This window comes from Bos indicus x Bos taurus, chromosome 15 (genome assembly GCF_003369695.1).
Source record: "Bos indicus x Bos taurus breed Angus x Brahman F1 hybrid chromosome 15, Bos_hybrid_MaternalHap_v2.0, whole genome shotgun sequence".
NCBI classification, from domain to species: domain Eukaryota; kingdom Metazoa; phylum Chordata; class Mammalia; order Artiodactyla; family Bovidae; genus Bos; species Bos indicus x Bos taurus.
Window position 1 is genome coordinate 19779201 of NC_040090.1, and position 14332 is coordinate 19793532.

Sequence of the window (14332 nt, forward strand, 5' to 3'; positions counted from 1 at the left end):
GCCAAGGCTCTGCAGCTTGGTCATCATGCAGCCTTTTTTTTTTTTTTTAATTATTTATTTGACTGTCTTAGTTGCAGCCAAGTCTTAGTTGCAGCATGTGGGATCTAGTTACCTGACCAGGAATATAACCTGGAACCCCTGCATTGGGGGCGTGAACTCTTAGCCACTGGACCACCAGGGAAGTCCCCGTCATGTAGCCTTTGAAGATCAGCCACTCTGGCCAGTGGAAGAAGGAAGGTTTTGAGGGTCTGATGTGCCCCCAAAGAGCCTTGACACCTGGTTAACCTTGGCTCCTAACCTCAAAGAGTTAGGGGCCAAGACACCTGGTTCTACCATCAGTTCTGCTACTTACTCACTGTGCCATTATGAAAAAGTCACTTCTCTGTAAAAGGGAAGGTGTCAGATCAGATGAGCTCTGAGACCCCTTTCAAGTCTATCTAACTCCTCATTTTCTGTACCTCTGTTTCCTCCTCTGAAAAATAATGTTCTTCCTCAAAGGGCTGCTACGAAGAGTAAGTGAGCTGGTACCTGCAAAGCACTGAAAAGCACTTAGATCAAAGAGTTATTGTGTTCCAATTATAAAAATGAAGGTTTGCACAACAATGCAAATATCCTTAATAATACTGAGCTGAACACTTAAAAAGGGCTAAATGGCGCACTTTATGTTATGTATATTTTACAATTTTTTAAACATTCAAATAAGTAACAAAAGGGTCTCCTTCAACATGAGGACTGAGGAGGAGGTTTCCGAAGGTACTTGCAGTGACCTCAATGGCCAAAAGGCAGGCAAAGCCCCCTCGGGCCAGGGTTCTTACCCCTCTCCTCTCAGCTTCCAACACATACCTTTGCTCGCTGAGGCAGGTTCATCACGGTGTCTGGCTTGAAGTCGTTCTTGTTCTTGCGGCAGAGCACGGCAGTGATGATAATGACGATGACGGTGACCACGGCGATGGGCGCCAGCACTGCAGCGATGATCCACAGGTTGTTGGGTGGGTTCTTCACCACGGCTGCGGAGTTGAGGGGGGAAGCATGTGACCAGGAGCTCAGGGAAGCAAAAACACCCCTGAGATAAGCACCTCCAGTCCCCAGTCATGAGGTGGTTGAGAGGCTTTGGGCTCAGAAAGGCTCTTGCTTTGACAAGTTACTCCAGGTCTCTGAGTCTCAGTGTCCCCATCTGTAAAATGGGCTATCCTGTGGTGAGGCATCAGAGACAAGGTACATGTGGTGCTTGGTGTAGCCCCTAGGAGGTGCTCAATGAATGAAAGTCTTTACTAGGACCAGGAGGAGGAAGAGGAAGATGGATTGGGATCAATTTTCCCCACTGGTGATGTCCGTGAATCAGAAGAAGAGAGAAGAACTCTGAGGATTAGTGTGTTGCTTCAATCAGGAGGCAAAGGTCACAGAGAGATGACTCGAAATATTGTAGTGAAGTCGCCCCTCTGAATGACCAATGAATAAAACACACCTGAGTGGACGGATCTGCTCCCATCCTGCCATGGTCAGCTGGGGATGCTTGGAAATGCCGTGCTCTAATCAATACCATGTCCGATTAGACCCGGTAATCTGGCCAGACAGTAGGGAAAGTGGTGGGCAAGATGGCTGTGACTGGTTGTTTTAGCTTGTGATACTGTCTGCTAACAACACACATGCTCTCGTCTCTCCCACTCCCTGGATGATCTCATAGACTCATGGCATCAAACACCATCTGGGCTGATGATGCTCATTTACAGAGCTCTAACTAGGACCTCTACCCCAAACTCCAGATTCCTATATCCAACTGCCAACTCAAATCTCCAACTGGATACATAAGAGATGTCTCAAATTTAATACATCTGGAACACAACTCTCAATCTCCCACCCCCTAAAACCTGTTCTTGTGATATTCTCTTCTCCAATAAGTGGTAACTCTTTCCTTCCAGCTGTGAAGGCCAATAACTGTCATCAGTGTCAACCTGTTTCTTTTATTCTCTCCCAACATCCTATTTGTCAACAAACCCTGTCATCCCCATCTTCAAAATATATCAGTTCTTTCTATTGCTATGGTCCAACCTAGCAACACGTCTCACCTGAACTACTGCAATGGTCTCCTCCCTTGTTCTCTATAGTCTACTTGTAACACAGAAGCTGGAGGGATCCTTTGAAAATTCAGATCACAACATTCTTCTGCTCAAACCCTGCAGAGGCTCCAACCTCACTCAGAGTAAGAGCCACAGTATAATTTCTACAAAGCTTTAAGTGATCTGCTCCAGCCAACCATCCTAGTTACTTCTCTGCTCTTAAAGCTCTTCCTTCAACTCACTCTGTTCCAGTCTACCTTCCTCCGACTGTTCCTTAAGCATGCTGGACATGCTTCTGCCTCAGGGCCTTTACATCAGTTTATTCTTCTACCTAGAACACTCTTCACCTAGATATCCACATGACTCTCTCCCTCATTCCTTCAGGGCTCTGAACAAGTGTCACTATATCTGTGAGGCTTTCCCTGTATTCTTTGTAAAATAACAATCCCTGCCCCAGGCACTCTCCATCCCCTTTTTCCTACTTAGTGTTCCTTTACATCAGTGCTTCTCAAACTGTAAAGTGAAAGTGTGAAAGTGAAAGTCATTCAGCTGTGTCTGACTCTTTGTGACCCCACGGAGTATACAGTCCATAGTATTCTCCAGGCCAGAATACTGGAGTGGGTAGCCGTTTCCTTCTCCAGAGGATCTTCCCAACCCAGGTATCAAACCCAGGTCTCCCACATTGCAGGTGGATTCTTTACCAGCTGAACCACTAGGGAAGCCCAAGAACACTGGAGTGGGTAGCCTATCCCTTCTCCAGCAGATTTTCCTAACCCAGGAATCGAACCAGGATCTCCTGCATTGCAGGTGGATTCTTTACCAGCTGACCTACCAGGGAATCCCCCTCAAACTAAAGTGCATGCCAATCACCTGGGAATCTTGCTCAACGTGGATTCTAATTTTGTGGATTGGGATGGGTCCACCTATAATAGGTTCTTCAGGACACCAGTCCACCATCTTCTCTGTCTACTGGCTGTCTGAATAAAGTCACTATTCCTTGCCTCAACAACTTGTGTCTCAATTTGTTGGCCTGACATGTGGTGAGTAATATGAGCTTGGACTTGGTAACATGCTAATAAGCTCCCAGTAGATACCCATGCAGCAGGGCCCCAGGCCATACTTGGAATGGTGAGACTCTAAAGTATATATCACCATCTGCTGTGATACATACATTATTTGCTCACCATCTGTCACCCCTGCCCCTCGTTTAGCATGTATACCCTAACAGAGCAGGGAGGTTTATTTTTTGTCTCTTGTTTGCTGCATCCCCAGGGCTAGAACAGAGCCTTGCACATAGTAGTGAAAAGTGAAAGTGAAAGTCGCTCAGTCGTGTCCAACTCTGCGACCCCATGGACTATAGAGTCCATAGAATTCTCCAGGTCAGAATACTAGAATGGGTAGCCTTTCTCTGCTCCAGGGGAATCTTCCCAATCCAGGGTTCAAACCGGGGTCTCCTGCATTGCAGGCATTTTCTTGACCAGCTGAGCCACAAGGGAAGCCCAAGAATACTGGATGGGTAGTCTATCCCTTCTTTAGCAGATCTTCCCAACTCAGGAATCGAACTGGGGTCTCCTACATTGCAGGCAGATTCTTTACCAACTGAGCTATCAGGGAAGCCCCTGCACATAGTAGGTGCTCAATTAAAAGCTGAATGAATGTATAACTAAACTATCATTATTCCTGTTCCAATTTGGCTCCCCCTACAGGTTTCCACAAAGGATAGAGTAAAAGCCATTTAAGGGAGAAGTTCCCTTCTCCCTGGTAGTTCCCATCCATGAAACTGTGCTGTGTGTGCTAAGTTGCTTCAGTCGTGTCCAAGTCCCGGTGACCTAATGGACTGTATTCTACCAGGCTCCTCTGTCCATGGAATTCTCCAGGGGAGAATACTGGAGTGGGTTGTCATTTCCTTCTCCAAGTTCCAATCTACATTTTAAATTAAATACTTTCAATCTGGTTTATATATCACTCTCTTATAAATCTGGTTAGCATAAGTTGGTACTCCTGATCCTGTTTAACTCTGGGGGCTGCTAAACTCACAAAACTGAGGACTCAAGTCTGGAGTACAAAGACCCCACCAGTAAGCATCACATGGTGAGGACCTGCCTGAGGAGCCAGCTGGTCTTTCTCTGACATCAACCACCCCTGACTTCCACTGGCACCTCATTAGCCAAGATTTACCTCTCCTCAGGCAGCTCTTGGCTCGGGAGTGCTATTAGTACAAAATAACTTCTTTTCCACAGTTTTTGTCAATCGGTGATTAATCACATTATTAACTTCTGAAAACAGCTCATTAGATAATGTGCTTCTGTTGACATTAAACATGTAATTGCTGCTGCTTTTAGTAATTCAGTATTTCTATGTGAGTTTTAGGCCATTAACATTTTTTAAAGCTTAATGCTTCTGTGAAAAATATCAATTTTGGCTATTCTATCCTGATGGGGAAAAATGTATAGTGTATCAGAACATGATACCCTAAATATATTTATATGTATTTTTTTCATTAGCAAGAATGAAATATTAACATGAGTTCAGCTTTTACTCAGCTTTATTGTTTTGATGGATGTGTGCAGTATGGAAAATCCTTTCACCTCTATTTAAATGAGGAAGGAATAAAGGTATGCTATGTACATTAATAAATTCATTTAACGGTCAAAGCGATAGTAAAGTTAGGTCAACTGAAGTCATCCAAACCTAATATATTCATTGGCATAATGATCTAAAACTACAAAGTCAGGTACAGAGGTGAAAAGGAACAAATGGCTATTTAATTTGCAACAATGTCAGAGGAAGGATAGGAAAATGAGACAACACATTCTGAGCTTCTACTGTGCGTTAGGCACTGCGATACACTCTTTGTCAGGCTTTTACTCTCATACCCATTTTGCAGATGAAGAAACTAAGCCCCAGGGAGGTTAGACTATGTTTTTTTTTTAACCATAAAAAGTCATTTCTCTGAAATATACAGTATAAGTCAGCTCTGAGTTAATGCATATGAATGGGAGTGTGTGCATGTATGAGTGCACACACACAAAGTATTGGTCAGAGCGAATGAACTCAATAGGTCCCTATAATCTGAACTCAGAAAGAATTACTCTCATGTAGAGCAAATGGTGATAGGAGAAGGATTCCATTCAAAAAAGTTCTCAGCTCGTCTTCATGACTCCCAAAACATGAGAAATCATGACTGGTGTGAGTAGACACAGGAAGGGTCTAACTCAGATCCCTGAAGCTGGGGAGAGCTCAGGCCCATCGTGCCCCTGCCCACACGCTCTTGCGGCTCTCATCCCACTCAGGTGTGGCCCATGAGGCTCTACCGCTGGTGGCTCCTCTGCTGCATCTGTGACTCATCATTGCTGCTCTCTTCCATCAGGGACCTCCTCACTGGCTCTCAAACCCCACCCCTTCTCTGTCTGGAACTTTCTTCCCAGGTATCCTCAAGAAGCAACTCAAAGGTTGCTTCCTCAATATCGTCTTCACACCCCCAAACAATTTAAGATTGCAACCATTATCTCCTCGGCATCCTTCAGCCTCTTCCCTGCTTAATTTTTCTCCATGGTACTTACCAGCATATAACATATTATTCAGTTATTTTGTCTGCTTAATCTGCCCACTTAGGAATATAAGATCCATGTGGGCAGAGTGTTTGCCTGCTTGGCTCACAGCTGTATCTCCAGGGCCTAGAACAGTGCCAGACATATACTAGGTGCTCAAGAAATATTTGTTGAAAGAATGAGAGTTCCCTTTACTGAAGGGCCAGTCTATATAGCTTTCTTTAAGTGATATTTTTTGAGATCGATGTCTGACGGCCACATAAGGGAAACCAGTTCCTGCCCTGGTCTGCTTGTGTATGGGGAGAACTGTCCTTACACCATTGGCTGGATAAGCTCTCTGAGGGACCCCTCACTCCAGATCCTGCAAAGAGAGCAGATGAAAACCTCCATCGGGAACGCAGCCACTTCTTTAGAAGTTACTGCTGCCCCATTTCCTGGAGATGACATGAGGAGAGCGGGCATCACACATTCCACTGTAGGGCACTGCCCATTGGCCCTGTGCTGTGTGTATGCTAAGTCACTTCAGTCGTGTCCAACTCTTTGCAGCCCCATGGACTATAGCCCACCAGGCTCTTTGTCCATGGGATTCTCCAGGCAAGAATACTGGGGTGGGTTCCATGCCCCTCTCCAGGGCATCTTCCTGACCCAGGGATCCAATCTGCATCGCTTCCATCTCCTGCATTGGCAGGTGGGTTCTTTATCACTAGTGCCACCTGAGAAGCCCTGCACATCGGCCCTAGACCTAGCAATTTAGAAAACACTGGAACGCACAGTACGGGATAAGGAGGTGTCTGTTCAACACCGTGATTCTCCATTCAAAGTGCTGACCTTAGATTTACATTGCAGGCTGATTTAAGAACTATTAGGAGAAAATGCGGAGAAGGCAATGGCACCCCACTCCAGTACTCTTGCCTGGAGAATCCCATGGATGGAGGAGCCTGGCTGGCTGCAGTCCATGGGGTCCTAAGAATTGGACAGGACTGAGTGACTTCACTTTCACTTTTCACTTTCATGAACTGGAGAAGGAAATGGCAACCCACTCCAGAATTCTTGCCTGGAGAATCCCAGGGACAGAGGAGCCTGGTGGGCTGCCGTCTATGGGATCGCACAGAGTCGGACACGACTGATACAATTTAGCAGCAGCAGCAGGAGAAAATGAGATTTAAAACATCTCTTTCTCCTCTTCTTCATGGGTCTTAGTGTGTTCCTCATCTGGGTGGAAGCATTTCCCAGGGTCTGTCTTCTGCTTTGTACTCCCTCCAGGACCAGAATTTCTCCAGGATTTTAATTCTGTTCTGTATTTATAACATTCTCAAAGTCTATAGTGTTGACTTTAGCCTCTCTCCTGGGATTCAGACTAGGATTTCCAACAACTGTCCTAACTTCAGCCCTATATATCCACCACAGCACCCTTTAATAGTCCATCGCCTAGGTACTTCCCTCGTAGTCCAGTGGTTAAGACTCCATGCTTCCACTACAGGGGACTGGGGTTCGAACCCTGGTTTACAGGGGATATGGGTTTATACCCTGACCAGAACTAAGATCCCACATGCTATGCAATGTGGTGGGGGCCCTACCCCCCAAAAAAAGAACAAAAAAAAGTCCATCACCTAAACTCATCATGGCCCTAAGTGAATAAATCACACTCTCCCTCCTAAAAGAGCTTCTCCTCACCAACTCCCTCTCTAATTTTATTAACAGCACCCTGTACTCTGAATTATATAGGCTCTTAACCTTCAAATCACCTTTGCTTCTTCATAGACTCTCCTTGAGTCCTTCCACCTTATGGATAAATGAGACATTCAGCTACTACTTATTATGTGTTTAATAGGTGCCCCAGGGATATACTAAACCCTCTATATGCAATAATTATTTCATTTAAACCCCTAGTAGTTCTCCCAGGTCAGTGTTTTTATTTCTCCGTTTTACAGATGAGGAAAATGTAGGTCAAAGAGGGTCACTCATTTGTCTCCTGTGTTATTGCAAAGGCTCTGCTCTCAACTGTTCTGCTATGGTGTCTTCCAACCACATGCCTCACTCATGGCCTGGCAAAGGCATTTAGCAAAGGTGGCTCCTAGGCTTTCACAAGAATAGAGCCAGGCAGTAACTGAGGCTGGATATTCAGAAAGGAATGAGATGTGGTACCTGCTTTTAAAGAGCTCATGAGGAAGAAAGCAAGAAAACAATTCATTTGGCCACTGGGATAAGGGCAATGAAGGCCCTTGGAACTTGGGGGAAGGGGTCACGCTTCAGCAGTCAGGGACAGGGAATGTGAAGAATGAATCCTCCCGTGTGGCTGAAGCCCTGGGTCTGAAGGAAAGAAGAGTAGGCTGTATGATTGGGAAAGAAGCCTGGAGACCAGGCTGTGAAGGGATCTGAATGTTTGCTGCGCACCTGTTGTGAAGGGCTTGGAAGGCCCACTTTAAGAAGCTTGGATTTTACTCTTGTGAACAGTGAAGAGCCACCAAATATTTTTTAAATGTTGTAAATGTACGATCAGAACCTGTGTTTATTATAATGACTCTAATTACAATGTAGACAGTACATTAGTGGCACAGAAGCTGAAGCTGAGTCATTTGGGAAGCACATGCAAAGTCCAAGAGGAGATAATGATGAAATGGAGAAGAAAAAACAGTTTGAGAATTACTCTTGAAGGGAGCTGGGAGGGCCAAGTGGATTTGAAGGAAACAAAAAAGTAAGGGTGAAGGCTAGCAGCTCTGAAGGCAGGTGGAACAGAGTTGAAATCCTGTCTCTCTGAGCTGCAGTCACGCCTCTAAGGTCCCTAGATGATCCTTCGACTCTCATTTCCAAAAGGCTCCAAGCACCTTCTAACTGCTGTGACTGCTGTCTCTGGCCCAAGCTCTTAAACCTTCCACTGTTCCCCATGCATTTCCATCAGTAAAGTCCCCTTAGCCTCAACCTCTTCTCCTGACACTTCATTCACCTCCCGGTCTAAATAAGGCCAGCTCTCCCATTGCTGCCCCTTCCCAAGTACAATGAGGCCGGGAGTAGAAGTAAGGAGGTCAAGGAACTGATCTCAAAGTAAAGGATGGGTTGGGGCAGGAGAAGTGGTGAAGAAGAGGAGACAATGAACCAGGTAAAAATCTCTAAAGGATGGACTTCCCTGGTTGTTCAGTGGTTGGGAGTCTGCCTCCCAATGCAGGGGATGCAGGTTCAATCCCTGGTCTGGGAAGATTTCACATGCCATAGGGCAACTACGCCTGCGCACCATAACCACTGAGCCTGCACTCTAGTGCCTGTGCCCTGAAATAAGAAAAGCCACTGAAATGAGAAGCCCGTGCACCACAGCTAGAGAGTAGCCCGTACACAGCAACAAAGACCGAGGGTAGCCAAAAGTAAGTAAATTAATGTTAAAAAAAAACTTCAAAGGACAGTGGGGGTCAGCTTGGGGTCTAGAGGTGACTGCAATAAGGAGGGGGCAACTTTGAAGCATCTAGCATTTTTCCAGAATAGAAGAAATGGTCTGAACATAGCAATAAGGAGCTGGGAGGTGGGGAGCCTTCCTCTCTTATGGTGTTTCTCTAATCAGTTTGCTGATTCGCAGTGTGTACCACCGCACCCAGGCTCAAATGTGCCCTGCCCCACAATCCTAAGCTCAGCTGCCTCCTTCACTTCATTATGACCCAAGAGAGCAGAAACAACCACAGAGATTCCTCAGGCTTCCAGTACCAAATGTACCATGTGACTGACACCCACACCCCTGCTCCGCTTGCCTTCCTGCTGCCAAAGGCTGGGCCATCCCCGCTCCTCGCTGAGTCTGACCCTCCACTTGTGCCGCCCCCTTGTCCATGTGTGGGCTTTATTCCTGCAAGGCTTGTCTCTCTTCTGCATTGTCAGTTTCTCCCTCTCTATTACAGTCTTACTACTCAAATGTACCCACTCTCTTTCATGTGGCCTCATTAATCTTCTCCCTTTGCTGTCCTTGCTTCCCCACCTCCACTGTCTCCTGGGCCCGCTCCAGCTACTCTGTCTCCACTACCTATTCCTGGGAACTCCTCCTGCCAAGCTTTCCACCAAGCTCCAGTTTAGCAAGGCCACTTCATCTCCGTCCTTCCAGTCTCTGCCTCTTAAGAACAGAAGCTGATGCAACAGCTCAACTCCTTCTAAGACATTCACTTTCTTTGCCTGTTTCTGGACCCTACCTCCTCCTGGGTTTCCTCCATCTCCCTGGATGCTCCTTCTCAGGGTCCTTTGCTGGCTCCAGTTCTTCCCTCATGTAACTTCCCCAGGCCTTAATTTTCACCCTCTTCTCTTTAGTTCTAAATCGTGCTGAGTCTGGTTAATCTCATGAACTCCCTTAACTCTAAATGTTATCTGTGTTGATGACTCCTCCCAAGTTAGTATTTCCTGATCTCTACTTGCATGTATAAACTAACATGTTCAAAACCAAACTCTCAATTCCATCTGCCCATCCCCACCACTGCCCCACCGAACCACCTCCTCTCTGTACCTTCTGCATCTCAACAAGTGACACCAAAGTCAGTGCTCAAGCAAACACCTCAGAGGCAACCTTGAGTCTTTTGGCCCTCACCTTCTCCTACTCATACCCAATCCATTATCTTGTCCCACTGGTTCTGTCTGCAAAAATATGTAAAATATCTTCTCTGAGTCTCTACCTCTGACACATTCCTCTCTCACCTGGACACCTGCAGTGGTTTTTACTCCTACCCTCTACAATTCATTCTCCACCTGGAGAGATGGATAAAGAGCTGAGGATGGAGCCTGGGGACACACACATGAAGAGGATATAGCAGAACTGATTAGGTCATTGACCTGACCAGAGATGGGACGGAGCCCACAGGGAGGGAAGGACAGAGGTGCAGAGGAAGACAATCTGAGTTAAAAACATTTTAAAGGCAAGACTGTAGAGGGTGATCATCATTTCTACGCAAAGGTGTGTCTATGAGGATGTGCTGGCTGAGCAGAAGTGAGGGCCATAACAACACACGGGCTGGATCATCCCCATGGAAGCCACACCCACCGTGGATGAAGGCAGAAGATGAGGAGAGGAAAACAATGAGCCAGGTGTCAGGTTCCTAAGGAGTGTGGACACCAACTAGCAGATCAAGCTAGGCCTACCAGGCCTAGAGCATGCTCCACGTGCTGCCGAATCTAACGTTTCTGCCACACAGTTGCTCACCTGCCTCACCTATTCCCTGGTTTCTCTGAAGCCCTTATTCGGGTCCCTAATGCCTGGGCCATCAGAAAGCCTCTTTAGTTCTGCCTTCTCTCAACCTGAACACTGACAACAGATTAATCTCCCTAGATAATGGCTACTTTCAATGATACTATTCCCCTGCACAGAAGTCTCCAATAGCTCCCCAGAACCAATCTCATCACTGTACAATCCCTTCCCTTGCCATGCAAGGCCTGAGTCTCCTAAGCAATGCTCATTTCTACCCCCATCATCTCCTCCTCATGCTTCGGTACTGCATGAAACTTGACTCCTTTTTTCCAAGCACTGCTGGTACTTTTCACTTCCCTTCTATTGCTCCTGCTTCTTCCTCTTTCTGGACTATATCCTCTTCCCCACCCTCAGCTGGATTCATAGCGTGTAATACAGTTAAGAACACACTTTGGAACTCAGATTCAGATTCCTGTCTTGGAGTTAATATCATGTCAAGTACTAATTCTGTGATATGGAGCAAGTTAGTATATATCCAAACCTGTCTTAGCCTAGGTTTCTTCATCTGTAACTGGGGGCTGAATAAAGTTGCCCCAGAGAAATAGAGAAAAATTAGTGTAAAGCAACAAGCATAGCAGCTGCCATGGGGAGGGCCCTCAAAGAGGCAGTTATTATGTTTCATACCCTTTCTCTATTAATCCTTCCCAGATACCCCTTGAGAGCAATCTGTCCCTCTGTTGAGCCCTGTATCGATCACGTTGTCTCCTCGAAGCATCTCTGCATTCTACACCTTTATATCTGCATCAACACCTTCTCTGCCTTAAAGGCAGGGATTTAGCGAGTCTTGCCCACTTCTCTGTGTCCTCCAGCACAGTTCATGTAGGACTCTGGGAAGTTTACTTAATCAAATTACCTTTAATTCCCCAGCAGACAAATACAATCTCAGCAGTGGTGATTTTTCTAGCTGTTCACAAGACTCTACTGAGGAGGAAGAGTGGGTAGGACCTGGGGCAAAGCAGTATTATCATCACCCTAGTATCCAAAACACATCCCTTACCCAAAACCTGATAGCTACCTCATATCAGGGCTTCCCTGAGAGCTCCATTGGTAAAGAATCTGCCTGCAATGCAGGAGACCTGGGTTTGATCCCTGGGTTCGGGAGATCCCCTGGAGAAGGGAAAGGCTACCCACTCCAGTATTCTGGCCTAGAGAATTTCATGGACTGTATAGTCCATGGGGTCACAAAGAGTCGGACACAACTGAGTGACTTTCACTTTCACTCAAATCCTATTGCTTTAAACAATACAGGAAACAGCTGGTTGGTCTGAGAACCTTCAGAATAGAAATATTTTTAGCTCTGGGTCTACTAACATGAGTTTAGGGACTCACTTGGATGAACAGGAAATATTTACTGATGTTAAAAATATTGAATAGAAAGACTGTCCCCTTACGGTCAGCTTGCAGAAGAACAACATGATGCAGAGTCAAGGCCATCCTTTGGGAGTCAATGGTGCTCAGGATCTTGGCAGCTGCAGTCCCCAGCAAAGGTTTCCCATTGTACAGGGTGTAGTAAGTCAGCTCCGCGGGGTCTTTGGGTCCTGGCACCCGCTGCATCTTTACCATCTTTCAGAAAAAGATAGGCTTTGTTTACAGGGCATTGTGCATCAACTCTGCAATTACTCACATGATCAGCAGGCTCGCTCCTGACTGTGAAGCCTTCTCCAGCTGAGTGGACCCATAACATATATTTAAGGCATCAACCTTCACATACCTCCCTAACACCGATGTCTCAAGGAACCCTACTATTGCTGGAAGAGGAAGGCAGGGAGGAGAAAACAGTCTTGAAAATACAAACATCTGGGAAGAACAGTTTGAGACGGAGAAGAAACGCTAAAGTGGTCAAGTCTTCCAGCCTCCAGAGAACTCTGGCCTCATTTGAAAATAGGCCTCCACATGAATTCAGGGCATGTTAAGTTATGCTCAAACAAGATTTCTGATTTCAAATTCCTGCAATTGCCAGAGAAGGGGAAAAAAAATGAACTTCTAGGTCTACAATCCAAAAGGTCTCTGATAAGAGCAGGGTTTGGAGACTCAAAGTTCTTTTTCTAAAATAACCTTTGTTGCTTTTTCTCACTGCACTACGGAGAATTTGAAAATACAGAAAAGCATCGAGAAATGAAATAAAATAAAAACAACCTGTAACCCCCTCCACAAGCTAATTACTATCATCATTTTAGAGTATTTGCTACTATTTTTTTTCCACACAAGCCTCTTATTTATCATTTTACAAAATTATTTATCATATTTCCTGTATAATATTATATATTGCCATTTTTACTTGCATCCATAGGGGCTTAATTATAATAAAAGCATAAACGTTAGTTTCTACATGGCATTCCAAGGCATACCTCGTAAACTTACTTACCAATCCTTTATTGTTAAACACCTAGATTGTTACTCATTTTTCAGTATTGTAACTAACAATTGATAATCACACATAAAACATAAATTTTAATACCTACATAATGTTCTACTGTGTGCATGTGTCATAAACTTCACTAAACCTTCATTTGTGGACATTTAGGTTGTTATCAAGTTTTCACTAGCATAATTCACCATTGATAAATATGGCATCATGTAAGTATTTCCCAAAGTGTATCTGACAGATTATGAGTTTCACAGGATATCAAAAGAGGTAACAAAAATGTTTATAGCAGCATTGCTCATAATAGCTAAAAAAAAAAATACAAAAATTCAGAAGTCACTAACAGTAGGGTGGATAAATGAATTATAGTACTGTTGCACAATTAAATATTATAGAGTAGTAGAACTGTGGCTCTTTGATCCAATATGGGTGAATACAAAGCCTGATATGGAGCAAAAGAGACAAATTACAGAATATGAAGTTCAAAAACAAACAAAACCAGATGATGCACTGCTTACGGATACACATGAGAATGGTAAAATCTATACAGAAAACACAGGCATGATTTAATACAAAACCCAGAAGCACATTCAACGCTGGTAGAAAGGAAGCAAGTAGGTATAATCCGAAAAGACACAGAGAAAGCTTCTGGGGTAAGGTGACAGTAATTCTCTTTAGGTTGTGGGTTCTTTTTTTATTAGGGTTCTTTAAACTCTGCATATTTTTATGCTCCTGAGTATGTATGCTACAAATAACAATTAAAAATAAATATTACTACAATCCAATAAAAAAATGGCTTTTAAAATAATCTGACCAGACATTTCACAAAGAAAGATACCTGAGGAGCCAATAAGCATGTTTTTTTAGGTGCTCAATGAGGAAATTAAACTAAAACCCATAAGGCATCACTATCAACCACCAGAATGACTAAAATAAGAAGGGCTGACAACCCTGTGTCAATGAAGACTTGGGGTAACTCCATATCCGGTTGGTGGGAGCATCAGACAGTACACTCTGGGGAAAGGTCTGGTGGTTTCTCACAGAATTCGTATACACCAACCCTGTGAACCACTCCTGCATACCCAAGAGAAATGAAAGCGCATGTCCAAAGAAAGGCTTGCAGAAGAGGGTTCAGAGAAGTTTTGCTTATTGT

General features: G+C 44.8%; 1 protein-coding gene across 3 annotated transcripts in view; it reads right to left on the bottom strand.

Annotated features, from left to right (window-relative positions):
• KIAA1549L (KIAA1549 like) overlaps positions 1 to 14332 on the bottom strand; it is a 314269-nt gene that overhangs the window by 85194 nt on the left and 214743 nt on the right. For all 3 annotated transcript variants that reach the window (XM_027562705.1, XM_027562704.1, XM_027562703.1), the window contains 2 exons: positions 12206 to 12377; positions 844 to 1007 (listed from right to left, as the gene is read on the bottom strand). In XM_027562705.1, coding sequence (XP_027418506.1) covers positions 844 to 1007; positions 12206 to 12377 — 336 coding nt within the window. The remainder of the gene's footprint in view (positions 1 to 843; positions 1008 to 12205; positions 12378 to 14332) is intronic.